Genomic DNA, 25,660 nt, shown 5'->3' with positions numbered 1-25,660 from the left:
CCCACAACACCGACCCATGGTATCGGCGTTAACGTGAGCTTGCGCACCATAGCCTAAAAGAAGGTGGTGATTTAGCGATAAAGACAAGAGAAGGTTAGGTAGAATGGTTGAGGAGAGAGAGAGAGAGAGAGCGAGAGAGAGAGAGAGAGAGAGAGAGAGAGAGAGAGAGAGAGAGAGAGAGAGAGAGAGAGAGAGAGAGAGAGAGAGAGAGAGAGAGAGAGAGAGAGAGAGAGAGAGAGAGAGAGAGAGAGAGAGAGAGAAAGAGAGGGAGGGAGGGAGGGAGGGAGGGAGGGAGGGAGGGAGGGAGGGAGGGAGGGAGGGAGGGAGGGAGGGAGGGAGGGAGGGAGGGAGGGAAGGAGGGAGGGAGGGAGGGAGGGAGAGAGAGAGAGGGGGGGGGGTGGTGGGTGGAGAGAGAACAAGAAGAGAGAAAAATAGATTCAAAGGCAGTTCAGATGCAGTGAACATGATGCAATGCTTGGGGGGGGGGGGAGCTTCAAGATGGAAATAGTTCTGAACTGTTAGAGGGAGTCTGTGGCCCAAAGCCACTGGCTTCGGCGAAGATGGTAGTGGACGTTCGCTTTGAAGGATTGTAGGCCCTTAGGAGATGGTGGTTTGGTGAAGAGGGAGGATGGCAGCGCGTTCCAGGTGTTGATGATGTTGTATGGAAAGGAGCGTCTACTTAAGGTAGTTAGGTGCGCCTGGAGGGAGAACATTTTCCAGTTGGCCCAGTAGCTTGTAGACGAAAGTCAGCGCCGCCAGTGTCCGTCGGGCCTCAAGGCTCTGTAGCAAGATGTTGGGTCCCATGATGTGGAGGGCACGCCTCTGCACTCTGTTAAGGTGATCAAGGTTGGTGGGAGCAGCTCCCATCCAGACAAGGGGAGCGTACTCGAGCAGGGGCCGGACGAAGCCGTGATACACGGCCAGCATGCCACGACAGTCCAGAACGCGAGCAGCTCTACGTAGGAAGCCAATACGTGAATTTGCCCTGGCAGCAACTGACCGGAGATGCATGGAAAAGGATAGCTTGGAGTCAACCATAACTCCGAGGAGCTTGAGGTGTGGCTGTTGTGGGATGACCTCCCCTCCAAAGTTTATTACGGGGACAGGCAAAGGCTGCTGTCGATGGCAGGAGATTCGTAGGAGCTGCGACTTGGATGGTTCAAACTTAACATGCCACTGTGTTCCCCGTGCATGTTACGCATTGACGGAAGCTTGGAGACTGTCAGCTTGGTGTATGGCATCATCGCGTGTATTGACGCAGGCATACAGCGTGGTGTCGTCTGTAAATGTTCCCATTTCAGACCCTGGAGCCAGGCAGCTATCAGCATCATTTTTTTGTAATTTTTATTGTTTAAGGATTCCCCAAAGGCTTTCGCCTATCGAGGGGGTTTCCAAACTTTCCATAATACCAAATCTGTAAAAGAAGTAATGAGCAATAGGTGAGCAACGGAGAAAGAGAAAAAGACATAGTCTAGGGCAGAGCTCTGCGCTTGAGCATATGATTGTCAGCTTGCAGAACTGGGATAATACATGTAAATGATGAAAAATGTGCCAGAGATAAGCTTCTAAAGAATATGATGTGACGCTACATATTCAACGGAATTACACTGCAGTGAAACCAATGCTCGTAAAACTATTTCCCAAAATCGGTGCGATTTTGCATGAGCCCAAATGTTCAAGTTACTAGTACCCACAAAGACACAAGCTTTCCAACTCTCTTTGGCCGTTGGAAAGCGTACCATCCTTTCGAAGGTAGGAGAATGTGAAATAGCTAGATGATTGTACGACAGTTCTAGTACTATGCAGTGTGCACCTGATCAGTGATGGTGGTCTGCATGGTAAAGGGTTCGGAGGTCAAGCTGATAGCGTTTTCAATGAAAAGCAGGCAGCAGGGTAGAAATCATGGCAATACCGTATTGTACGCTCAGGCTCATCTTCTTCAAAGTTCTTTCTCACACTGATACAGTCTTTGTGGTCCACTTTCACGACAATAACACACACACAGAAGTCTCTGCTGTGAGCACGGTGGCTCGGCAATGGCTGTGAGCACGGTGGCTCGGCAATGGCTTTATTTATTGATATTATAATTATCCTCTCCCTGATTTTTTTAATAATACCGGTAATTGTATGCATAGAGATACTCAATCTGCGGACAGCATGCTGTTTCGTTCTTTTTGAACTCATCAGCGCAGCACAGAGGAAATGAGGCCGAACCTGATAGCAATGGAAATAAAAATTTCCAATCAGGCCCGAACGTACCTTGCCAGAGCGCTCAAACCGACAAGTCAGTGAGCTCTGCATAACGCAAACAGCAAAGGCACTACCCCACGCAAGAGTGCTCAACTGCTACAAGAGCAGGAGCGAAATACTCAATCTGCGGACAGCATGCTGTTTCGTTCTTTTTGAACTCATCAGCGCAGCACAGAGGAAATGAGGCCGAACCTGATAGCAATGGAAATAAAAATTTCCAATCAGGCCCGAACGTACCTTGCCAGAGCGCTCAAACCGACAAGTCAGTGAGCTCTGCATAACGCAAACAGCAAAGGCACTACCCCACGCAAGAGTGCTCAACTGCTACAAGAGCAGGAGCGAAATACTCAATCTGCGGACAGCATGCACGGCTGTTAGCTGCACTTGGATCGCGGCAACTTAGTTTTCTGCACGTGAACCATGAAAAATCAATGCATGCTCATGCATGTTCATGCATAACCAGTCAGCTGGCCTGCTCGCCCACGCATTTGACAGGTAACAATTCCATCAAATTTGAGATATCGCTTCGTTCTAAGTCTCAAAACAGTTCTAAAGTCACCAAACCACGCTGGTAATCGATGGCTATTCAATGTTAACATCTTCAGGAAGACTTCAGCCGTTTCCCGAGAGGTTGGGCATCGTTGCCGTTATTTTTCACGGTGTTCTTCTTCCTCCTGTCTGGAGCTGCAATTGCATCCTGGAATTATTTGAAAGGTATTTCGTGCGGGCTGTGGGGGGTTCCAACAGGCATAAACTGACATCGCTATAGGATAACTGGTAACTTTCATCCTTCAAGGAAGTAGAGCAATGAGAATTTTTTTGTGGCGGTCGTCCAATTTTTGTGGCGGTCGTGGCTGTATTTGTGCACTTCCAAGGCTTTCATTCTGCCTGATACTACTCTCTACTGTATGGGAATCGTTGTTTAGGCACATGTAGCTGTCTTATTTGGTAGATCTGCTGTTTTCAATCACTTGGGACACTTTGTCTAGCCAATTTGTCTTTCGTTCGTGCCATCTATCAGTTTTGTGGGGTGCCTTGACCTGTATTTGTGAAGTTCTCGAGTAAAGACCCTAATTCTTGACTGGAGTCACGTCTTGAATTGAATTTGATGGGTGAGCCCTCGTTCACGCAGTTGTACTTATCGTAATAGTCAATATCTGCTTGCTGGACGGACTAGCGGCTAGAATAGGGATGACCGAATGGTCCAAGTGTGTACTAGTACACGATTATTGTTTCCATCATCGTGAAATGAGTGTTGTGGAATTGCAGTCGTCTGCCTTTGGCACTGAGGACATGAGGAGAGTTGATTGTTACTTCTGCTCAGCAATGAAGCGATCATCAGCTCTCTTTGTTCTAATTATTGAGAGGACATACCGGCATCGCAATCAAGTAAAGATTAGGCAAACCTCGCCAACCTCCAAAGAGAGTCGAAGATATTTTCTCCAAATGCAAAGACGATCTTTGTGAGTTTGTGACTTGCATTGGCGTGCATACATGAGCAAGTCACGGACCCCGGCACGTGCGCGGTTACCATGCCATCTCGAACCGACGCCATCTTTCTAAGTTGCCGCTTCTTGACAGCCGTGCATGCTGTTTCGTTCTTTTTGAACTCATCAGCGCAGCACAGAGGAAATGAGGCCGAACCTGATAGCAATGGAAATAAAAATTTCCAATCAGGCCCGAACGTACCTTGCCAGAGCGCTCAAACCGACAAGTCAGTGAGCTCTGCATAACGCAAACAGCAAAGGCACTACCCCACGCAAGAGTGCTCAACTGCTACAAGAGCAGGAGCGAAATACTCAATCTGCGGACAGCATGCTGTTTCGTTCTTTTTGAACTCATCAGCGCAGCACAGAGGAAATGAGGCCGAACCTGATAGCAATGGAAATAAAAATTTCCAATCAGGCCCGAACGTACCTTGCCAGAGCGCTCAAACCGACAAGTCAGTGAGCTCTGCATAACGCAAACAGCAATATAAAAAATATGCACATTGACAAGATACTGCTGCTAGTCGCACAGCGAAGCACACAGAAAACGACAAGATGTTACAATGAATGTAACAACACCCGTCCAAGCTAAAGGACCTACATCCCTGCCCCAGGGCCAGGATGGTATCTTGAAAAAACCCACACACTCACCACACGGTCATCATCCAGCTTCAGTTCAATCACAATACAGTGGTATTCTTCCCATGCAGATTTAACTCCCCTGGCACTAGCCATACAATCTGAAGCTGTACGTAACCATACAAAGGCCCGCGACGCACACACCACCCCTACGGTTTTTTAACTAAAAAAGAAAAGCAGTCGTAACTGCCACAGCCACATGACCAATAAGAAAGCCAATAAGATTATATCGATAAACACACACCCAGAAGTCAGGGGTGGGAGGGTGGGATACAAACTGCACCAACGAAAAGCCACTGCGAAGTGACAGGAATGCGGTCAAGCCCAACATTTTTGCTGAAGCAAAAAGTTGCAGGGAAATCCCAAAATCAGTGCGATTTTACATAAGCCCCAAATGTTCAAGTAAGTATTAGTTACCCACAAAGACACAAGCTTTCCAACTGGTACGCTTTCCAACGGCCGAAGAGAGTTGGAAAGCTTGTGTCTTTGTGGATAACTCGAAACAATTTGCGCTAAGACGCTGCAAAATCGCTCCGATTTTGGATTTCATTCCACAGAATGTGGTACCGACAAGATGCGGTCCTTGACCGCATTTCCGTCACTTCGCAGTGGCCTTTCTACCGTTCAGTTTGTTCCCGCCCTCCCACCCCGGACTGAAGGGTGTTTATAGACATTGTGTTGATGTGTGTGGTTTTGCCTAGGGCAGTTACGACTGCGGTGTTTTTCTTTGTTGGTCTTTTAGAAAAACATTAGGGGTGGTGTGCGCGTCGTGGGCTGTTGTATGGTTACATTCAGCTTCAGAGGGTTATTGACAGGGGATGAATTGGCATGGGGCAGAATGCAAGATTGAATTGCAAGATTGAATTGAAGGGTTGGGATTTTTCAGGGGCCATCAAGGCATTGTGTTAACTGAAGCTGGATGATGACCTGTGTGGTGTGCCGGTGTGAAGATGATGTGCAAGGGTGTTCTCTTGCGTTTCTGAGGTGTGCGTTTTTACATTTCCCTATTGTTATGCCGTTGTTGGCGTGTTGTGTGTAATTATCAGCATTTTTGATTGACTGTATCGATCGTTGATATATTTTTGTAAATGTACAAATATTTATAGGAAAAAAGGAAAAAAAGAGAAAAAAAGGAAAAAAATTCTAAATAAAGGCCATTGCCGAGCCACCGTGCTCTCAGCACTTCGCCATTGCCGAGCCACCGTGCTCTCAGCAGGAGACTTCTGTGTGTTGGTGTTGTGAGAGTGTACCACAAAGACCTCTTTGGCCGTTGGAAAGCGTACCGTACATGTAGCAGAAGATGCGAGTGAATCAGTCTTTATCAGGTATCCTGGGGCGAACGAGATACTACCACCGACTAGTACTAGTGACGGGTAGTCCGCAGAACTCCGCGCACATGTACATAATCATTATGCATGTTACGAAGTCATGACCTCTGGATTTCAGCAGCCAATACTGTGCAGGCTATGGATATTGCTGATAGGTAGAGTTGATGTCCGGTCATGATGGAAGCAGAGGTGCAGCTACTGGAGAGATGAGCTGATTATTTGCAGGGTGAGGCCAGGAAGGGTGACATCGGCTGGACGAGTAGGACTACTTGATTACGAAGACAGCTGAACATGATAATTTTTTCAAAGGTAACTCAACTTAAATTTGGCAATAAAAAAATCTTTTTACAGAAGTCAACTAATGAATAGAAGAAGTAATGTTTTCTCTTTTCCATGTTCATCTCTAGCAAGCATGGACACCTTGGCGTTGGGTACTCATGCAACATTAGGTTGTACTTATGGCCACTTGCACATGAGTACGAAAATGGCACAATTTTCCGAACTTTGAGGCTCCATAAGTACAACAAAGTGAATATGTATCTCCGCATGCCAAGGCATAATAGGAGGATTCTGCGAGCATAATGCGAGAATCCATGAAAGCATGATTTCGCGAGCATAATCCGCCGGAGCCCTAAGTACATGACATTGTACTTAGGACAGAAAAATCGAAAAGCTGCAACCAAGTAATTACTAAAATAGTTCATTATACCACACAGCTTGCATACTAATGCCGTCGCACGCAAGAAGGCTGCTTTCAGCCGACTTGTCACGCGATTGAATTCCCTACTCTGAGTTTTCACGCGTGTTTGGAAAACACACATTAGGAAGTGTTGCATACGTGTGGAGATGGGCACGGGGCTGGGAGCAGGTCAAGAAAAGCTAGTTACAACAGAAGCATAACCAAGACTACCATTTACATTTACCAGGCACATACCGGTACATTATACCAAAGAGTTCTGAGAAAAGGGGCGCAACATTTCAATGTTGCAATAAAGCAAACTTCGGAAACCGTGTGTGATCACTATTGAAATCGATGTGATAGGGTGGTACATGTATAATTTGGCACCATTTGTGCTACGGAAATTCTGCTTGATTAGGGAGGTTGATGGACTATAAAAGTCTGATTTATTGCTGTAATGTGCACGATAAGGACGTACTGAAAATTATGATGGTTTATAGAGAGTGCTGGTTTATAAAGTGCTGGATTAAAGAGGGACGACTGTATCTAGATGGGTGCAACGAGTAATCTCGTTTTAGCGGCATTGCAGTGCATGTAACACATGTTGCATAGGATGGATATCAATGTGATGCAACGAGAGAGCTTGGAAGCTCAGGGCCCTGCGCTATGCTTTGTTGCCTAGCTCATCGTGCATGTTGTTAGAACTGATGGAAATGCTTTTTCCTTTGATTAGCTAAATCATTGTTTTGCAAAAACGTTTCAATGAGATACTGAAGTACAAGTAACGTCTTCTGCATAGCTATGGGACCGGCGCTGACTCTGCCGATGACGGGCGTTCTGGAGTCGACGGGATGTCTGTCCTGACGTTTCCTGGGACCAGCGCTGACTCTGCCGATCACGGGCCTTCTTCTTCTTCTTCTTATTATTATTATTATTATACTGACGGCAACTAACATCCATTCTGATTGCATTTACTCGTCTCCCTACTTCGTATTTCTTTCCAGAAAATCTCCCCATACAGCAGGGAGTCGTTTACATAATATGACTCCCTGCTATACATCTACATGACTGTATATACGTTATAATTATTATGCTATCGGCCTACATGCGATTTCCGGGCTGGTCGACAGGCGGCCCAGCCAGCCTGCTAGTGGGATCTCGGCCTCGCACACAAATCCACACAAAATTTAATGTTACTGCACTGAATGCATTCCCCCCATACACTTCGCATATATACTCATTCTCTTGATGGTACCGTACTCTTGATGATACGGGACAGGTACGGGATAGCGCCAGGCATGTCGATGGCACAAACAAACAAAAATATTGTGGCCAGCTGTCTTTGCTGGTACGGTACAGTACGGGATAGATACAAAATAGCGCCAGGCGTGACACAAACAAACAAACACACAAACAAACACCAAATTAAAGCTGTGTGGACCCTGGCTAGCGCCAGACGTTACTGAAGTAACGTCTTCTGCATAGCTACGGGAATAACACTAATGTTATGCGTGTATGGATGTGGATGTGCCTACATAGACTGGTTCCTTCAGTGAGTTGCAAGTCACCTGGGTTTCAACCGATGTATCCAATCAGGGCCCTTCTCTCTGGGTAAGGAAATCAGCAGGTCTCTACTACTGAGTAGTCCTCTGCCTAGCTGTCCTCCGTTGTCTGTTCTTGTTCAATGTTATCTGTCTCCCATCTTTCTTTGTAATGGCCTCCCAATAGGTTAGTATTATTATTATTATTAAAAGCATGTCCGCGTAGGTGGCGGGGGTGCCACTTTCGCTTATGCCATTCAGGATTGATGTCTGAAGAGTAATACGATACAATGAAATGACAGAAGTGACGTCAACAAAAGCCGTTAGCAACAACACCAATATGACTAATGGAAAACTTCATCCAAAGTATAAAATAAAATAGAATAATTATGCATACAACATGTCTGGTCAGTCCTGTTAGGTGGGGCGGGCTCCACGCCATGCCTGTCGGTCCGCTGCCATTGTGCGCACTGCGTCAACATCTAGCGGCTGGTGGAGGGTAAGTCCATGCCATGATAACAGTTCCGTCTGCAAGACCGTTACCAAAGTCGTCCGAGGTCGACCCCTGAAGCGTTCAGTGCCCTCGTCGTTGGCCAGGCGAAGATACATATCCACTGCCAACTGTGGAGGAGCAGTTGGGGCCAAACGAAAGATATGGCCAGCGAGACTGTAGCGCTGCCTTGTGATCATCTCGCTGATGGGGACAGCTCCGCAGCGCTTATACAGAGTGTCATTGCTAATTCGTTTAGGGTACCGCATGTCGATGATGCTCCTTAGCTGGGTCCTGTGGAACGAATCCATTCGCGCGAGCTCCGACATCGGTAGGCCCCAAGTGCCGCAGTTGTAGGTAAGGACTGGGATGACGTAGGCGTTGTAGAGCCTCAGCCGAAGACCTTCACTGATCTGGCGCCTCCGGGTCCAGATCTTGAGGAGTGAGTTGAAGGCGGCGGCGGCCAGTTGATGCCTCCGAGCAGCATCTTCGGCGTCACCCAGGAGGGAGCCTAGTTTGCGGACAGTACGCCACGTTTCTTGGTTCCTATCGGGAAATCGGGCGACGGTGGTATGCTCTGTCTTGGAGGGATTAACGTTCAGGTTCCATCTCGCAAGAACTGCTGGAGCTTGTTGTTCAACTTCACTGAGAAACGTCTCATCCCGGCTCACAAAATCAACATCGTCCGCGTATGCGATATCCAGCGGCAGGTCATTGTCCACAGCGGGGCGAGATGGCAGCTCCTGTCGTAGGTCCCGGAGAGCAGCCTCCAGGTAAATGGTGAAAAGCACTGGAGAGAGACTGTCCCCTTGAGGGACTCCGATATTTGTCTTGAAAGAGCTTTTCGATGCACCTTTCACATGAGGTTCAAGCCAGGTTTCAGTCAACAGTATACGGATCATTCGGAGCTCACTTTCTTGGAGGAAGGATTCAAGGATCCTCATCAGGACATCGCGGCGGACAGTGTCGAATGCTTTACTCATGTCAATAGGTGGGAATAACAGCTGTGAAATGCTATTGGTTGAGGTAAAGCTTCCTGGTAGACCTCTGTTTGTATCTGTTTGGTACAGACCTCCACGACAACCAATTGCTGCAATTACGAATTTATTTAACGAGCTCTCTCATGTATTCGATGACCACAACTGTGTAATGTTAGGTGACTTCAATGCAAGAAATTGTGCATGGAAGGACTCTGACGTCACTGACAGTAGTGGTAGAGCACTGCAACTGGCATTTGTGCAATATGGATTCACAGTTATCAATAAGGATGGTACACGCCCCAATATGCGCAGTGGTTGCACTCCTCTACTTGACATCGTAGCAACCAATATTCCAGATATCATCTGGTCTACCACCACTCTCCCACCCCTGTCAGACCACTGCCCCGTTATCGTTTCTCTTACACTACGTGCACCAACACCACAACGGACAACTCTACTGCATCAAACAATTGATTTTAATAGGCTTCGTTTCCTGATGGAAAGGGAACCATTCCTTGAGCGCCTCTATGGATGTGAAACTGTTGATGCTTCTTGGAAAGCATGGGAATCCCATTTCCTAGATTTAGTTGAAAGGTCATCAACCTGGGTGCGTAAGCGTGATCAGCGAAATCAGACATGGTACACACCTGACCTGCGTCAATTTCAGCGGCGACAGAATAGACTGTACCATGCTTATTTGCGAAATCCACAATCAACTGAAGCAAAGGCAGCGTACTGTGTATCCAGGAATATTTATCGTAAGAAAATCCGTGCTGCCAGATCTGCCTTTCTTGATCGCAACGCTGCCAGTATCTCGAAGGGTTGCACGAAAGGTGGATATGTGTGGTGGAGGAGAGTTAATTAAGGACTTTTGCAACATTTCAACTCGTAAACCATTGATACCAGATTCGCAAGATGGCTATCGTCGGACTAACACGCAATTGGAAAAGGTGAACCTTCTTGCACAGCATTTCGCCAATCAGTGTACGTTACCACAAGAAGCAAATCAATTCCCTTGTTTAGATTCCTCCCTTGACACTACTACTCCTCGGTTCCAGATGCCAACATTTTCACCAGGTCAAGTCCACTATGACCTTACACATCTTTCGTCTCGAAAATCGACTTCAAGTAATTATATTATTCCAGTACTCCGGTCCATGGCTGATTTAGTATGCGAGTCCTTGTCTTACTTGTTCAACTCCAGTCTATCCACATCACAATTTCCCACTGCATGGAAATCAGCAACGGTTATTCCTCTTTTTAAGGGTAAAGGAAGTGCTCCTTTGCCCACGAACTACCGTCCAATTTCACTGCTCAATCCCATCAGCCGCCTCTTAGAATCCCGCATAGCCCATCAGCTGAACAGCTTTCTTTACCGTAATTGCATAATTTCGCCCAGTCAATTTGCTTACGTTCCACAACGATCAGCTACGGATCAACTCATTCTTTTGACCCATCAGATTGCCCGTCTCTCTGATAGAGGCCAGAGATTTGACTGTGCATTTCTCGACTTCCAGAAAGCGTTTGATAAAGTACATCATCCTACGCTCCTGCGCCACATGAATGCATTCATGGCACCAGAGGCACACGCCTGGTTTGGGTCCTACTTGCTTGACCGTAGTCTAAATGTGAAGCTGGATGGAACTCACTCTTCTCAATATATGCTAAACTGTGGTGTTCCCCAGGGTTCGTACCTTGCCCCTCCGCTTTTTCTTTTGTATATCAATTCCCTTCCTGACATAGTAAACCACACCTCACCCTTTCTCTTTGCTGATGATGTCACTCTTCTAAATGCTCATAATGTATCCCTCTCCTTAGATGAGAACATGTCCCACCTCCAGCAGGATCTGGCCAGCTGCCAGAATTGGGCTCAGAATATCCATGGGAAATTTTCTCCAGAAAAAACTTTCATCTTTTCGAATCATGACATTCCTGACTCCTCCTCTGTTTTAATGGACGGCGTTCCTATTGCCTTTGGACGTTCTGCTAAGCATCTCGGCGTACAGCTCAGTGATGGTTTGAAGTTCCATGACCACTTCCACACCATCTTCAGGAAGTTTCAGCAACGAGTCAACCTGTTATGTTTCATGGGCAGACATTTACCATCGTCCCATATTCTCCTCTTGTATAAGTCTTATGTGCGTCCGGCAATTGAATATGCCATTCCTGTCTGGTCATTTAGGATCACATCCGCTCAGTTAGAGTCCCTTGATGTACTCCAGGCTAAGGTTTGCCGGCGACTCCTGAAGTCTGCAAAAATAACCTTTGATATCTATGAATCAAAATCCAATTTGAATAGATTGTGTCACTTAGAATCTCTGCAATTTCGCCGTATCTTTATTTCTCTTGTGGTTTTATTTAAGTACATCAATTTTCACCCAGAATATCTCTCTCGCTTTGCGATAACCATATCACGTAGTGCCCGTAGGCCCAAAAAGCTCATTTTTAACTCACATGGTCGTATTTTTTCATCCCCTTTCCTACAGAAAACTGGTTCTCTTTGGAATTGTCTTCCACCCCGATTGACAACTTTAGATTCCCTATCTGAATTCAAGCGTCATTTACGTATTCACATTGCTAAGTATCAGTTCGACTGCACTGGTACACCTTTGATGTGCAATCATTGATTTACATGCTTGTTCTTTTCTTTTCTGTCTTACTTTCTTTCCTTGTGTTTCTTATTATTCCTTTTTAAAACCAACATTTCACACTCACTTTGCGCACTTTCTCTCGCATCCATAACTATGTTACTAGTACATACACAAATAGGAGATCCCCAGATAGGCGTTAGCCTTTGGGTAATCCTGAAATAAAGATTATTATTATTATTATGGTTAGTGCAACCTGTAAAACACAAGACAGTAAGGGACCATCGCAAAAGTTCGCAGAAGCCCCTGAAACGAAGAGCATACGTTTGGGGGGGGAGGGAGTCGGTGCGAAAATCGCAAATCGGGCTTCAAAAAGTATTGACGACATAATTATAGGAGCTGTAGGATTAGCATGCCATCACAGCCGGCGTAGATCGCTTGTCAGGACACGTATGGGGAATGTGAAAGCAATATACACCAATCAACGTTCATTGTAATGCTCAAAGGATACAACTGCATAGCTCTAGCTGTTCTCGTTCTTAGTAATCTTACTATAATACTAAATCTTAGATCACCCACTGCAAGGTGATAATCATCGTTGCATTTATAAAGTGCTGTACATTGTTACACACTGATACAACAATGCTTGTGTAGTATTATAATAATTATTATGTGTGAGCATCCAAGTGAAAAAATGAAGCCCATATTGTGACTGTCGTTTCGTTTGAGGGGGGAGGGAGGGGGGTCAGGCCCGAAACTCACGGTCTTCGTTTCGGGGGCTTCTGCGAACTTTTGCGATGGTCCCTAACTTGCTTTCACTTACTCATTGCCAAACGCTGGTCACATGGGTCTTCCCCGGGACTTGGCCAGGAGAGGGGAGAGAGAGAGAGAGAGAGAGATTCGAAAAATGACGTGACCTTAAAAAATTACCTGATCAAACACCCAACGACTTCACACACCCACAAATTCCGGGACTCTGGGTGGATTTGGAAATAATCCCACTTGTGAGCTCACCGCATTGCATTTTAGGTGGGCGAGAACAAGTAAAGGGCAGAAAAAGGATCGACTGCAGCAGGGTTATTTTGTTTCCTGTTCGACCCTCTTTGAAGTTGCACATTGTACTGTTGAGGCAACGAACTAAATAAATCAAAAACAAAACAAACAAAAAAGGTATTCCTCCTGGGATCCAACTACTTCGAAATATATTTTTAATTTTTCCCTCGCGTAGACTGCTCCCATATCTGGGTACTGGAATGTAGAACGTTCTCGTGGGAATGCACGCTGGGGAAATCCTGGGCAGTGGCCCGCGAGTGTTTCTGAGATGATGCTCGCTACAAACACTTACCACACGTCCACAGTGTTGCAACAGTCTTGTCAGAAATGACGTCATTTGCAATTTTCTCTTGCAATTATATTGTTAGTGCTCCTTCGAGGGTATCTCGATTTTCCACAGGAATGAAGACACAAAAAATTATAATGTCCTTTTCCGTGCAGTATCGCAAGCAAACTGATCCTGATAGCAAGGCAGTGAAAAAGCAGGCAGCAGCCACCACGTACGCAGCTGGTGATATGTGTGGAGGAGGAGCAGCCATTGTTTATCCGAATGCATTCCGCAGCCCGGGAATCATTTACAGTGCTGTTATGACGGGTCTTACACCAAACACTGCGTACACGTGAGTACCCGTCAAACATTTTAGGTATATTCGTTGATGCATGGTAGGGTTTGGAACATGTCATTGTGTGTGTGCGTGTTTGTGTGTGTACATGGTGTGTGTATGTGTGTGCGTGTGTGTTGTTGTTGTTGTTGTTGGGGATCGGACCGCCAAGTCTCGGGTGGCCTCTATCGACATCATGAAGTCCTAATTTGCCTGAATGATGCGGCTCTCTACACCACCTCTTTGAGCCACCTGGAAACGATGACAAACGAGTTTGTGTATTGTGCTTTGGGTTGGGGTCTAACTTTGAGTGTCCAGAAGACCAAGGCCATGGCGGAGAACTGCTGTGACCCGCCACCTTCCATTGGTTTTCAGGATGGAGGAAGCGTGGAGGTTGTGGACAGCTTCACCTATCTTGGCAGCGTCCTGAGTGAAGACCGCGCTCTTCACAAGGAGCTCACCTCCCGCCTTGCCAAGGCCTCTCGTGCTTTTGGCGCTCTCCAGAAATCTATCTCCAAGTGTAGTGGTCTATCAACCAAGTCAAAGCGTCTAGTGTACAAGGTCATTGTCCTCCCTACACTATTCTATGGAGTAGAGACTTGGCCCGTGAAGGCCCGGCAGATGAATCGCCTGAATCTATTCCAGCGCTCATGCATCCGTTCCATCCTAGGAGCATCAAGGAGCGATCGGCACTGCCGTCATCTCACTACTGCTTATTTAGCCCAGAGAGCCCGCCTTCCTGAAGACATTGGCACTCTCCTGTGTGAGTAACATCTGCGTTGGCTGGGTCAAGTCGCACGTATGGACATGGCTGGATTCTGCAGCAAGTGTTGTTTGGGGAGCATGAGGCAACCAGACCACGCCATGGGCCAAAGAAGCATTGGCACGACACGGTTGTCGGTGATTTGCGTTCACTGGATATTCCGGAGTCCAAGTGGTACCAGCTCGCACAGGATCGGCCAGAAAGGCGCAGGCGGGTCCATCAGCATCATCTTCCTCTCCCAGCACGGAAGGACTTCCACTGCGCATGCGGCAGAGCGTTCAGGAGAAATGGCGATTTGAAACATCACCTCAAGTACTGCCTAACTCAGTAGCCTATCATCTCCTCTGGAGATGGGACAACAAAGGTGTGTGTGTGTGTGTGAGTGTGTGTGTGCGTGTGCGTGCGTGTGTTTCTGTGTGTGTCTGCTCATGTGCTCGTGTGCGGGGGGGGGGGGGGTGACTTCGTCCCACGAGCCTGATGATAATCTCCTGTATGGACAATACTCATCGTATTAGTGATGTTCTGCTGTACATGTACGCGAAACGTAAGAGATATCGCATAGAGGGCAGGTGTCAGGGTTAGAGTCTACGGCTTCGCGTGTTTTGGGTCCAGATTTCTACACGTAGATGAGATTCTCTGCGTTGTGGCACATGCAAAGAAAATGCGTGCAGATCTGCTGGGTATCACTCAAATGCAGGCAGAAAGCTACCAAATTTGGAAGGGGAATTCCCAGTACATATTCCACGTGATTTCTCTACGTGAACGTCGAGGAGAACAGGTTCCTTTTAAGTTACGGGAGCGTGAAGAGAGTTTCCGGGATTCTTCGCTTCCCATTCCTGTTAAAAGTAGAGTTAGAATATCACTAATAATCACCCGCGCACAAAGAGCCATTTGAGAGCACCAGAAGCCAATGTCGCAACGAAAGGATCGCTGTCATCGTCCTGATTTTCACATCATGAAAATTATTATGGTGTTGTCGTCGTCGGCGTTGCTGTCTTTATCTTGCAGCGAGTAGGGAATCACGAAGACCCTTTTACGAATCCCTGCTTGCCAGCACTGCCAATGCCAATCATTATATTGTCCCGACATTGGAGTATTGTGTCGAACCGACCACAAGATCATTTTCACTATAATTATGACTGTAGTCTGTGGTTTGTTCAGTCCTTACAGAAGTAGATCTGCGTGACCGTAGACGTCTACACATAGAGCAAAGTACATGACATTGTACTGTACTACAGTAGGGTTTTTTTCTTTTTCTGTTTTTCATACGATTATCTATTTTGTACACATAGATCTACAAAAAAAAGAAAAGAAAAATGGTGGCACCTATGTACAGGGGATGGCCCACGCCTGGTATCAAGTAAACGTAAAAGAGAAAAAAGAAAAAGAAAAAGTAGTACAGCACACGGGGTCGCCGTGGTAAACAAAGAGAGAGAAGAAGGAAAAGAAAAAGATAAGAAAGAAAGAGAGGTAATGGGGTATTCACACGACAGGCAAATCTAGGTGTTGGCGGATAATGCCGGCATTATATCGAGCATTATACCCTACCCGGAGCATTACGAGCATTATAAAGCATTACGAGGCCAAAAATGGCATTATACGACGTTCTACATGACTGCATTATGCATAGAAGATCTACACACATCGTCACTTCGTCATGTACAGATTCGTATCGGCTATAGCGTTGGCCTTTGATTGGCAACATACGCGATGTATTACTACTACTACAAGCGATGGACCACCGACTGTAGAATCATCATGCATGGTACCAAACAGATCGTGGCATGAAGTGCCAGGCCCAGTATACTGCATGCAGTGTAGTGCTAGCTAGCTGTGGTCTAGCACAGTGTGGAAACTCTCGCAGAAACTTCCGGTCCCGGAAGTCTATCTTCGGCCAGCAGCTAGTACAGTTACTTTTTGAAGATCCAGGTAACAACGCCGAACCAACGAAACAAATGTGAGCCAGCATTGTTCCGGTGGAGGTGCGCACAGCGCCGCACACGCACACATTCCAGACCTTACCCGGTTACCGTCCACAATGTTACAAAAAACATTCTTCGTCGAAGCAAGAGTCCATGTCTTTGTCGAAGAGTAACGCTGGACTTTCACCGGACATTGACCATTGTGTAAGACCAGCTAACTAGCAGCTAACTAGCAGCCAGCGCTGATGGCTGACTCGCGCGATGCCGCTCTTGGGATTGGGAGGAAGCTGGGCTTTCCCCAGATGAGCTTTTGGCGGAGTCCTCTGATGATAGTGACGTCGTCGAGTTGGAAACAGCAGATCCTGCCGCGATAGCGAGGAAGCGGTCTTTTCAGAAAACAGCTATTACCAAGTCTGAAAATGTTTCCAAAAGGACGCGAGTAGCTCATGGACAGAGCACTGAAGTGGCCACCAGTGCCGAAACACGGGTGCGGGAGTTCCCAGATGAGCCGCTCAAAAGCGACTGTGGCAAGTTAGTGTGCCTGGCATGCCATACAACATTGTCAGGGAAGAAGAGTATAATCATGTCCCATATTGCTACCGCGAGACATAAGCGAGGAAAGTCCCGTTTGGAGAGGGAAACTCAGAGGCAGAAGCTGGTCAAGGAGTCCTTCTTGGCGTATCCTCTTTGTGCCGCCTCAATATGACTGTATGTGTTTGTACCTAGCGTACATGTTTACCTGATATTGTATTATGTGTTTATCATAGCATGGGTGCAATATTATAGCGTTTTTCTTAGCCCAATACCGCAAGGTTCAGGTGTTCATATTTCATCCGGCGGAGCATTATCAGCATTATTTGGAGCATTATATGGCCTTTTTTGGAGCATTACTGAGAGCATTATATCCCATATTACGGAGCATTATCCGCCAACACCTAGGCAAATCCACGTGCACCGGAAAGTTGCAGGGAGTGAGATACGAGAAAAGTGACTGTGTGGATTCACACAGCTGCACTTGACGACAGGCACGTTTGCATTTTTGAATGCTTCACCGACCAGTAGCCATGGGTATTTCAAATTTTCAAAACACGCATACAATAGGGCTTGAAAGTGATGACGTCAAAACGGCCAGGGAGTAGTAAGTTGACATCAGATTTCTATTTTTGGATCCACTAAGGTGTGACTTTGCTATTGCCTAAGTATGTGGGTGCATAGCAACCCACTCATGTCGCATGCAGGTGTGACTTTTATTTCGCCACCAGTTGTAACCCCACCCCCAGTAGCCAAATCAGTCAGTTTCACTGGCTACATCACCATGCTGTGAGTAAGACCGCTTGAAATGTGCTTGGATCCATACAAAAACTGGATCCAAGGAGATCCAGTTTTTGAATTTTTGAAATAATTGTTGCTATGCTGTGACGTAGCACTTTCAAGCCCTATTTATCATGTTCTAAAGAGCCACGTAAAAAATCAAGTCTTGTTTCGCGCTTTTTGGTGTAAATGTACTCGTGTACGATTATCGTGAAAGTGGGCCCCCAGCTCGCTTGCACTTTTCAGCCACTTTCAGCCACTTTTCTCGTTCACAGGTAAAATACCATAGCAACTTTCCGGTGCACGTGGATTTGCCTGTCGTGTGAATACGCTATGCATAAGCAACTCCATGGACAACAGTACTAGAGTAGGTGCTCTTCTACGTCATCGATTGTGTACTCATCCCTGCACTGTGGAGGGCCGTGAGTTTCTTGTTTCTATAGACTGTTATACCATGGTACGGTACGGAGGGCCTGTTTTCAGCTAATCAGCGCTCGTCTAGCCATGGTGATATTGGCCAGTATAATCCCGGTGTACGGTACGTTCGCTAGGGCACTGCCACCGTACATGTTCACTGCCTGAAAGGCAGTGAACTTGTGCGGCGCAGTACTCCAGCGCACGGACCATTCACAGCAGACACAACAGACAGCACATGCACGTGTACACTCCACACAGAACGGCATTACTGACGAGGAACAGCACACAATGGAAAAGAAGAATGACCTACCGAGTATTCTATTATACTGAATCTGAGGATAAAGAACGTCGAATAACCACGAAGTATCCTGAATGGGTCGGCAATGTACAATTGTGCTTTGAAGAGTTGAAGATCATCAACAGACTGTCTCCTGCATAATTAAGTTTATGATACAGAGTGTACTTCAAATCGCTAAACTGATTGGAAAATGCTAGATTGGATTGAAATGTGATACAGTGATACAAAACAGTGTATGCAAATGCATCTACTTGCAAGGAAGCAAAACTGATTATAAGATGCCGCATGTGAAAATCAGCACTGTACCATAATTATAGTGACACTTACTCCCAAAGAGTCCAAACTGTAGTCAAACTAGTGACGGGGGGGGGGGGGGGTAGTTTGATTCAACGACAGCTCCAGCACCCCAGCAATTCAGTTGACTTCCGCACCGCTCACGAGACATGATAAGACCATGAAGATGCTACAATATGCACTGGAACTGAAAGTCAATCTTATGCCAAACATCCACGGATAGGAGGAATCTCCTTCTGATCTTGCTCGACCATTCTTTCAATTGACAACTGATAACCATCAGAAGATGTTCATGTACTGCATGATGTAGGAGATCTCCAAATAGGTTCGTTGTTCTGGAAATGCGTAGGGGTGCCTGGCATAAGTAGGATATGACCCTCGTAGTCGGGTTATACCGTACCCTCATATAAATCCCTCCTGCTATCACAGTCGGGATTTATATTCAGCCGGTATAACCCTCTAACTCGGGTTATATCCTCTACGTGTGGTTTTCTCTTCATCAGCCTAGAATCTGGAGACAGCACCTCGATACGCTTGCAACTTCGTAGAAGATTCAAGATGTACGCACTCAGCACTATGCTCCATCCTCCATGTTTTTTGTGTGCTCCTTTGCCATCTCTACACAATAGTTCTTCGAAGTAATACATAATCTACACACATTTTATCTGGTGCAACACGCCTGGTGCTGGTGCTAGCTATCATGTTACTACTAGTAGTGACAGTCCTCCGCAGGTAAACCCACCGATGCATAGTGTTTGTGGAGTACTGCATGGAAATGGTAGAAGTCGATGTGGTTGAGTGGAGCTTCTGATAAAAATGTTTTTCATCTCCTCATAAATCATTGCTCACCTATGGTTTTTAACCCTGGACAGTGTACTGTATTCTTATTTCTTGTATGCGTATGTAGGTACTGGTATGGCACTGACTGCAGCTCCACACGTATCCTATCACCAAAACGAACAATAACATCTCCCCAGCCTGTAACAAACACAGGGGAACAAACAACATGTAAGTTAGTATCTACCTGGTGTGATAGGACTCTCTGAAGACTGACTAGAATGCCACTGGAGCATGCACTAAACCTGTGAAACTAGCTCCACAGGAAGACCAGTGGTTTACAATCTACAGGACTGAATTATCATGGTTGCTGTTAACTTCAGAATAATACCTCCCGATTTTGAAATTCGCCCAGGGAAAGAGCATGTGTGCTCGCCATTAATTTTCTCCTCGATTTGAAAGCCCTAAAAATAAACGATCAAAAATGACCTCAATGCCCACTCTGGAGGAACTCTAAACAAATGAGAGAAGCAGAGGGCAAAGCTGCAGGCAGCTGGGCTTCGAGGATGCTCAAACTGCATGACTGTTGAAGAAAGACGTGACATGATTGCCTCTCTACTACTGGTTCAACTATTGTACTTTTGGAGGGAGACTAACTATAACGGGCCTGACAGACAGCCAATTGCCAATTACATCCCGTACAATTAGTGTGATATCCCATGTGAGCTAGGCTTTAGACATGTGTCCAGTTTTTGTATCAGCTGGGCCTGACACTAGCAGTGCATAACCATTATGGTGTTTTCATGCTATTTTATTTCACTGTTGTAGGTCGTATGATTGCCTTTGCTGACATGGGTGTGTGGGGTGGCAGCCACAGTTTGCCCACTGACAGCACAGCCAAGTCTGTTGTGGACTTAATCCAGCGCATGTGGATCAACACCGGCAAGAAAATCGATATGATCGCCCATGTTGGCGGCATCTCCTGTAAGCCCAGTAGTTTGAGTTGCATTTAGACTGTAGACAGGGTGAAATTCAACAGTGATGCTTATTATGACGATCTGTGGTATGAACTAAGTAGTGGTTGCGACTTCGGCGATGATTTGTAAGAAAGGGTTTGCTCCCCACACCGAAGCTCGCGCTATTCCGCCGACTTTACTTGACACTTGACTGACTCACGACTGCCATCCAGAGCACACGAGAAGTCCATCGAACCTTCGACTCGGCAAACCTGCAAGAAAGCACCACTCCCTGCTCAAAACACAGTGTTTCGGGGAATTCACCCCTCATCAGTTGAGCTTGAGTAGGCTGAGGAAGATTGTGCCTGAAGAGCACCACTTATATAGTGCTCTCCAGGCACAAACATCACCAGGGATACAAACTTACAGAGACGCTCCGTTTCCAGTGCGAACCACCAGAACGATTCAAGTGCCCAAGACCGCCACCAAGTGTTTAGTATAAAAGGTGTGTTTGAGCAACATAGGATCACAAGCCAGTGGCACAACCGAAGAATTGTTGTAAATGTCCAGCTTGTTTTTTCATATACATAATTATGTACAAGTAAAGTGGTGTTGTTGTCGTTGTTGTTGTTGTTGTTGTTGTTGTTGTTGTTGTTGTTGTTGTTGTTGTTGTTGTTGTTGTTGTTGTTGTTGTTGTTGTTGTTGTTGTTGTTGTTGTTGTTGTTGTTGTTGTTGTTGTTGTTGTTGTTATCATTGTTTAAATTCAACGCTTTCTTCAGACTTCCAAACTCATACTTCCTGTGAATCTACAATATACTTGCTCTTTCTGATGTTGTGCAGCTGCAGCTGGCAGGGGATATGTCTGGGAGAGGTTCTTTTATCTCATTGAACCCATAGCAACACTAGTTCCATACCATGTTGGCATAGGAAGCCCTGGTAAGTTGAGGGGATTAATCACTAGCATAGACCACTGGATAAGGAAATAGCTTGAACCAATGCCAGGAGACGGGTTTTCAAACCGTGCTGCGAGCCACAAAAAAAATGGGAACTCATGAGTCGTGACCGAATTAGCTGAAGATTGTATGGATCCAACAAATCCATCTTTTTACTACTTTGTGGTGGGTCTGATATTCTTTTCGAAATCAAAGTTGACGGGCGAATCCCAGTATGTTTTCTTTCAATAATGAATTGCACCGACACTTTCTTTTAGATTGTATTATAAAACATGTCCTGTGCCTTCCCTCTGAAGAGATAAAATGCCTGCTCGCACCAAAATATCTCATGGTCAAAATCTTCAGTGGCTAACCCCCCTTCCAAAACAAATTCCAATGAAACCGTTGAGAAACTCTCCATTTTGATGCCAAAAATTGCAGGACATACTGTACCCATATGGCCCCTATGTATCAGCCGGTATTTGATCCGAGGCTTTTCTTACAATAAATAGGGCATGCATTCCGTCTTCCCAAAGTTTTATCAGAGTGTAATTAACCATTCCAAAGACACAGCATTGCCCAATACATGTACAATAGGGCTTGAAAGTGGTACGTCACAGCATAGCAACATTTTCAAAAATTCAAAAACTGAATCCACTTGGGTCCAGTTTTTGTATGGATCCAAGCACATTTCAAGCCGTCTTACTCACAGCAAGGTGATATAGCCATTGAAATTGACTGGGTTGGCTAATAGGGGCGGGGTGACAACTGGCGGCGAAAAAAAGTCACCTGGGTTGTTATGCACCCACACACTGAGGCAATAACAAAGTCACACCTTAGTGGATCCAAAATAGAAATCTGATGTGGACTTACTATTCCCTGGCCATTTTTGACGTCATCACTTTCAAGCCCTATTGCGAAAATCAACATTGACTGCACACACTTCCTGAGGAACGAGAGACCCAGTAGCCCATATTCAATTGTACATTCAGATTCTACAGATATTATGTTGGCTGTGATTAGCGACAACATACATCACTATGTCCAATTTGAATGTCAGTCTGACTGACTCTGACATGAACACCTTTAAAATTAATGTAGTCTTTGTTTGGCATGACAGCTGTCCTGAGATAGTGCCAAGCAGTGCAAATGGCTGACTGAGCAAGCTATCTAGCTGGTGGCAACTTTCTCCATGCTAATTATCAGTCAACCGGCTGTGGTTTGTAAATATACGGCAATGCAGGAATGAGGATATCCCAATGTTTTAATCACAGATATACTTCGAAGTACACGTACCGGTATTGTTCAGTATATGATCTGTGGCTGGTTCTCTAATCGTGAACCATGCTATCCTTCAACATTTCATAAATCTTCACATACAATCATGTATTTTCACCCTTGAGATTCCCCCATTCATGTCCCGGCCAGGCCTCAACAGTCTCTCATTTCTTGGTGCTGACCGCTTCAATGCACTACCCACTACCATACGATCCCAGCGTACCTTGGCTGCTTTTCGCGCTAGCTGCTTACAATTTCTTCTTGGGCACCCTGTAGGCTGGCCGTAGGCCTGTTGGGTATACCCAAGTAAAATAATAAATACTACTACTAGGCATCTATTTGCCTTTGGAAAATCAATCAAATAAAATGAAAATAAAAATGAAATTCTACTTCGTACATACAGTACCCAAATATATGGTCTGTAGGTGGTGGTCTGCAGATGATGTAGATTCTAATTTTGCACAATGAGATTTTTCATTTTCGATCTCTTTGTCTGTCACCAGTTAATCCTATAATATATAGGATTAGACTTCAAGACGCATTTGCAGCCTCGAAAATGGTCGAAGTGGAAGCAATGTTATTGAAGATGCATTTCGATCTTTCCCACAATGCATCTCTTTCTTGTTAAAATAAATGAATAAAGGTTACCCAATCGCTAAGACCCCCAGGAAAGGTCTCTGTGCGCAATTATTGCCGATGAATTGCAATTACAAGTGGTAGAAATAGACTAGGAGTGGAAAAGATGAATATTAGCACCATTCTAGCATTGAAGTCGTGTTGTAAAGTGCTCGCCGATCAATATGAACTAAAGACACTACATGTATGGGGCATTTACTAGATCAGTTGTGTTCAAGTATGTACACAATCATATTAAGAGTGGAATACTCTTTTGATACTAGCCTAGGAGGTGCTTCCTCTTTAGCCATAGATGCATAGAATTGTTTTGTTCGCTCCATATGGGCTATATCTAGACTTGCATATTGCATACTAGGATTTTTATTGGCAGGGAAAACTGGGAAGTACAAAACCAATTTTTGAAGAGGCCAAATCCTATATGTAGGATTTTGAAAAATCTGGACACCTTTGCACGAGAGGGCCTGTTACAGAAAAAGTAAAGCCATTGTGCTAGTGAAACTTGGCAGACATCATCTCTGATAAGCATGGAATGCAGACTCCAACAGGTTTTTGAAGAAAGAACTTTACTTTGTAAGGTATGATACACTCTTTCCCAAAAATTCGGAAAAATCCTATATATAGGATTTGACAGACAAAGAGATAGGCTCTCATATTGGCTTTGGAAAGTCTGCATGTTTTTTTCTGTTTTGTCATGTGTGATTTGTGTGCCATGGCTGCCATGCTTCCCAACAACATCTGCACCTGGTGTGACTACACAGAATATGGCCACAGAAGGTAGGTGGATAGATTCCTCATTAGACACTGAACGTAACTAGTGACTTCATGCTAGCTTGCATGCCGTCCTGAGCTTTTAGGACCTCAGAAAACGTGGTGCAAAATGAGTTTCAAGATTTTGAGGGCGATGCAGCAGCAGCTATGTCCCGGCCTCACTTTTGATAAGGTCTTGTGGTCTTTTTCCCCTTGCTATTGTTGGGTACCTCCTCCCGTACAATCTTACCTACAACCTTTCCTAAGCTGGCCGGCCTGCATGCACCCGTCCTACGGCATACTCACCTTTCGTTCCGTTGGCCTGGGTAGCTACTTGCGCGCCCATGTTTGCCATAGCTACCCAGGCCCTTTATATTGCGTTGTTTCTCAGCCTAGAGTCGATCTCTCTCTCTTCAATAATCTCGCTGTCTTCAATAATCTCGCTCTCGTCAATAATCAAAATGTAGTCGTAGTAGTGCGTCTTTGTCTCCGCCTCTTCGTCTACCCTAATAAATGTCGTTCCACCTACCTGTCCCGTTGTGAATTGTGTCTGGAGCAGATGTCGTCAGTTGTCCTAATTCATACTCAACACTATGACAATTGAGTGCACACTTCTGAAGTCAAACTCCACTTTTCCGATGTGTTATGGCCATGCAATTTTGTAGTATCCTTGTGGGATCACATCTAAAATTTGTTGACTTCATCAGTAGTAGATTGGACGGTGAGGTTATACCAGTTACCGGGTAGTTGAATGTCAGATCGCAGGTCGTGTACCATATACAACTGTGTATGATGCTCCTATCGGTAGGACCGGCCCGGGGTTTACCAATACAAGCATAGTGATAAATTTCACCCCCGTTGATGTGTCATGTTCTTCCGATAATTTTGTTCTTTCTTCTTTTTCTTTTTTCTTTCTTTCTTTCTTTCTTTTTCCTTCTCTTGCCATGGCTGGCTAGCACCCCCTCCTTTGCATTGGCTTCTGCCATGAGACGGTGAAATAAAAAAATATAGGAAAGCTATCAATAGGGAAGGTCAAATGATCTTCAAGAATGAGAAAAAACACCAGCAGCACAGTGGGTGAAGAACTGTGAAACAGCCGTTACTCTCTTGGGTAATGCAAGTGCGCGGAAGTACGGTGTTTACGACAATAATTGAAGAAGACAAAACTGCTATTGGGTTTTCATTTTGTTGTGTTGTATTCTCTACCCTTCTGGAACAGTACACCATCACATAGAGATCCCAGTGGAGCAAGGGTCAGCTACAACCCAGGCTGGGGTAACTATGGCGACGATTACTCTGACGGAGAATGCGGCGTTCCCGTGTCGAAGAGATTCCACATGTGAGCTACAGTACTGTCTGGTGCTGAAGAACTGGCTATGGCCAGTATGGGGGTCCAGAGTACTAACATAGGACGTGTTAGTACTATAACTTAGAACCTTCCAGGGAAGGCAGTTGGAGTGCGCATCCCAGCTGGTGACGTGCTAGAGCTGCTAGCCACTTAGTTGTAGTACGTCTGTGCTGTTGATCAGTGTCGTGCAATGCTATCGCATGAGCTGATTGTAACGTAACTAGTGGTGTTAGTGGACTGCATTGTTTTTCTTCTACAAAATCCACATATCTCCAGACACTGGGGTGAATAATGGAGTGTGGTGGTGGGGCCCATTAAGCTCCGCCGACCAGACTTCTCGGCTT

At 45.6% G+C, this 25,660-nt stretch overlaps 2 protein-coding genes across 4 annotated transcripts in view; both read left to right on the top strand.

Moving 5' to 3' along the window:
* LOC135809267 (uncharacterized) overlaps nucleotides 1-25,660 on the top strand; it is a 141,051-nt gene that overhangs the window by 56,931 nt on the left and 58,460 nt on the right. The gene's annotated exons all lie outside the window — the stretch shown is intronic.
* Nucleotides 5,633-25,660, top strand: part of LOC135809269 (uncharacterized) — a 28,930-nt gene continuing 8,902 nt past the window's right edge. The window contains exons 1-8 of the mRNA XM_065322582.1: nucleotides 5,633-6,013; nucleotides 7,923-7,994; nucleotides 13,477-13,655; nucleotides 19,550-19,650; nucleotides 20,248-20,403; nucleotides 21,216-21,311; nucleotides 23,980-23,995; nucleotides 25,188-25,307. Of these exons, the coding sequence (XP_065178654.1) occupies nucleotides 5,996-6,013; nucleotides 7,923-7,994; nucleotides 13,477-13,655; nucleotides 19,550-19,650; nucleotides 20,248-20,403; nucleotides 21,216-21,311; nucleotides 23,980-23,995; nucleotides 25,188-25,307 (758 nt within the window). The 5' untranslated portion in view covers nucleotides 5,633-5,995. The remainder of the gene's footprint in view (nucleotides 6,014-7,922; nucleotides 7,995-13,476; nucleotides 13,656-19,549; nucleotides 19,651-20,247; nucleotides 20,404-21,215; nucleotides 21,312-23,979; nucleotides 23,996-25,187; nucleotides 25,308-25,660) is intronic.

The sequence above is a fragment of the Sycon ciliatum genome, chromosome 2 (assembly GCF_964019385.1).
Source record: "Sycon ciliatum chromosome 2, ocSycCili1.1, whole genome shotgun sequence".
In the NCBI taxonomy this organism is placed as follows: Eukaryota; Metazoa; Porifera; class Calcarea; order Leucosolenida; family Sycettidae; genus Sycon; species Sycon ciliatum.
This window is presented reverse-complemented; position numbering and strand designations above follow the sequence as displayed.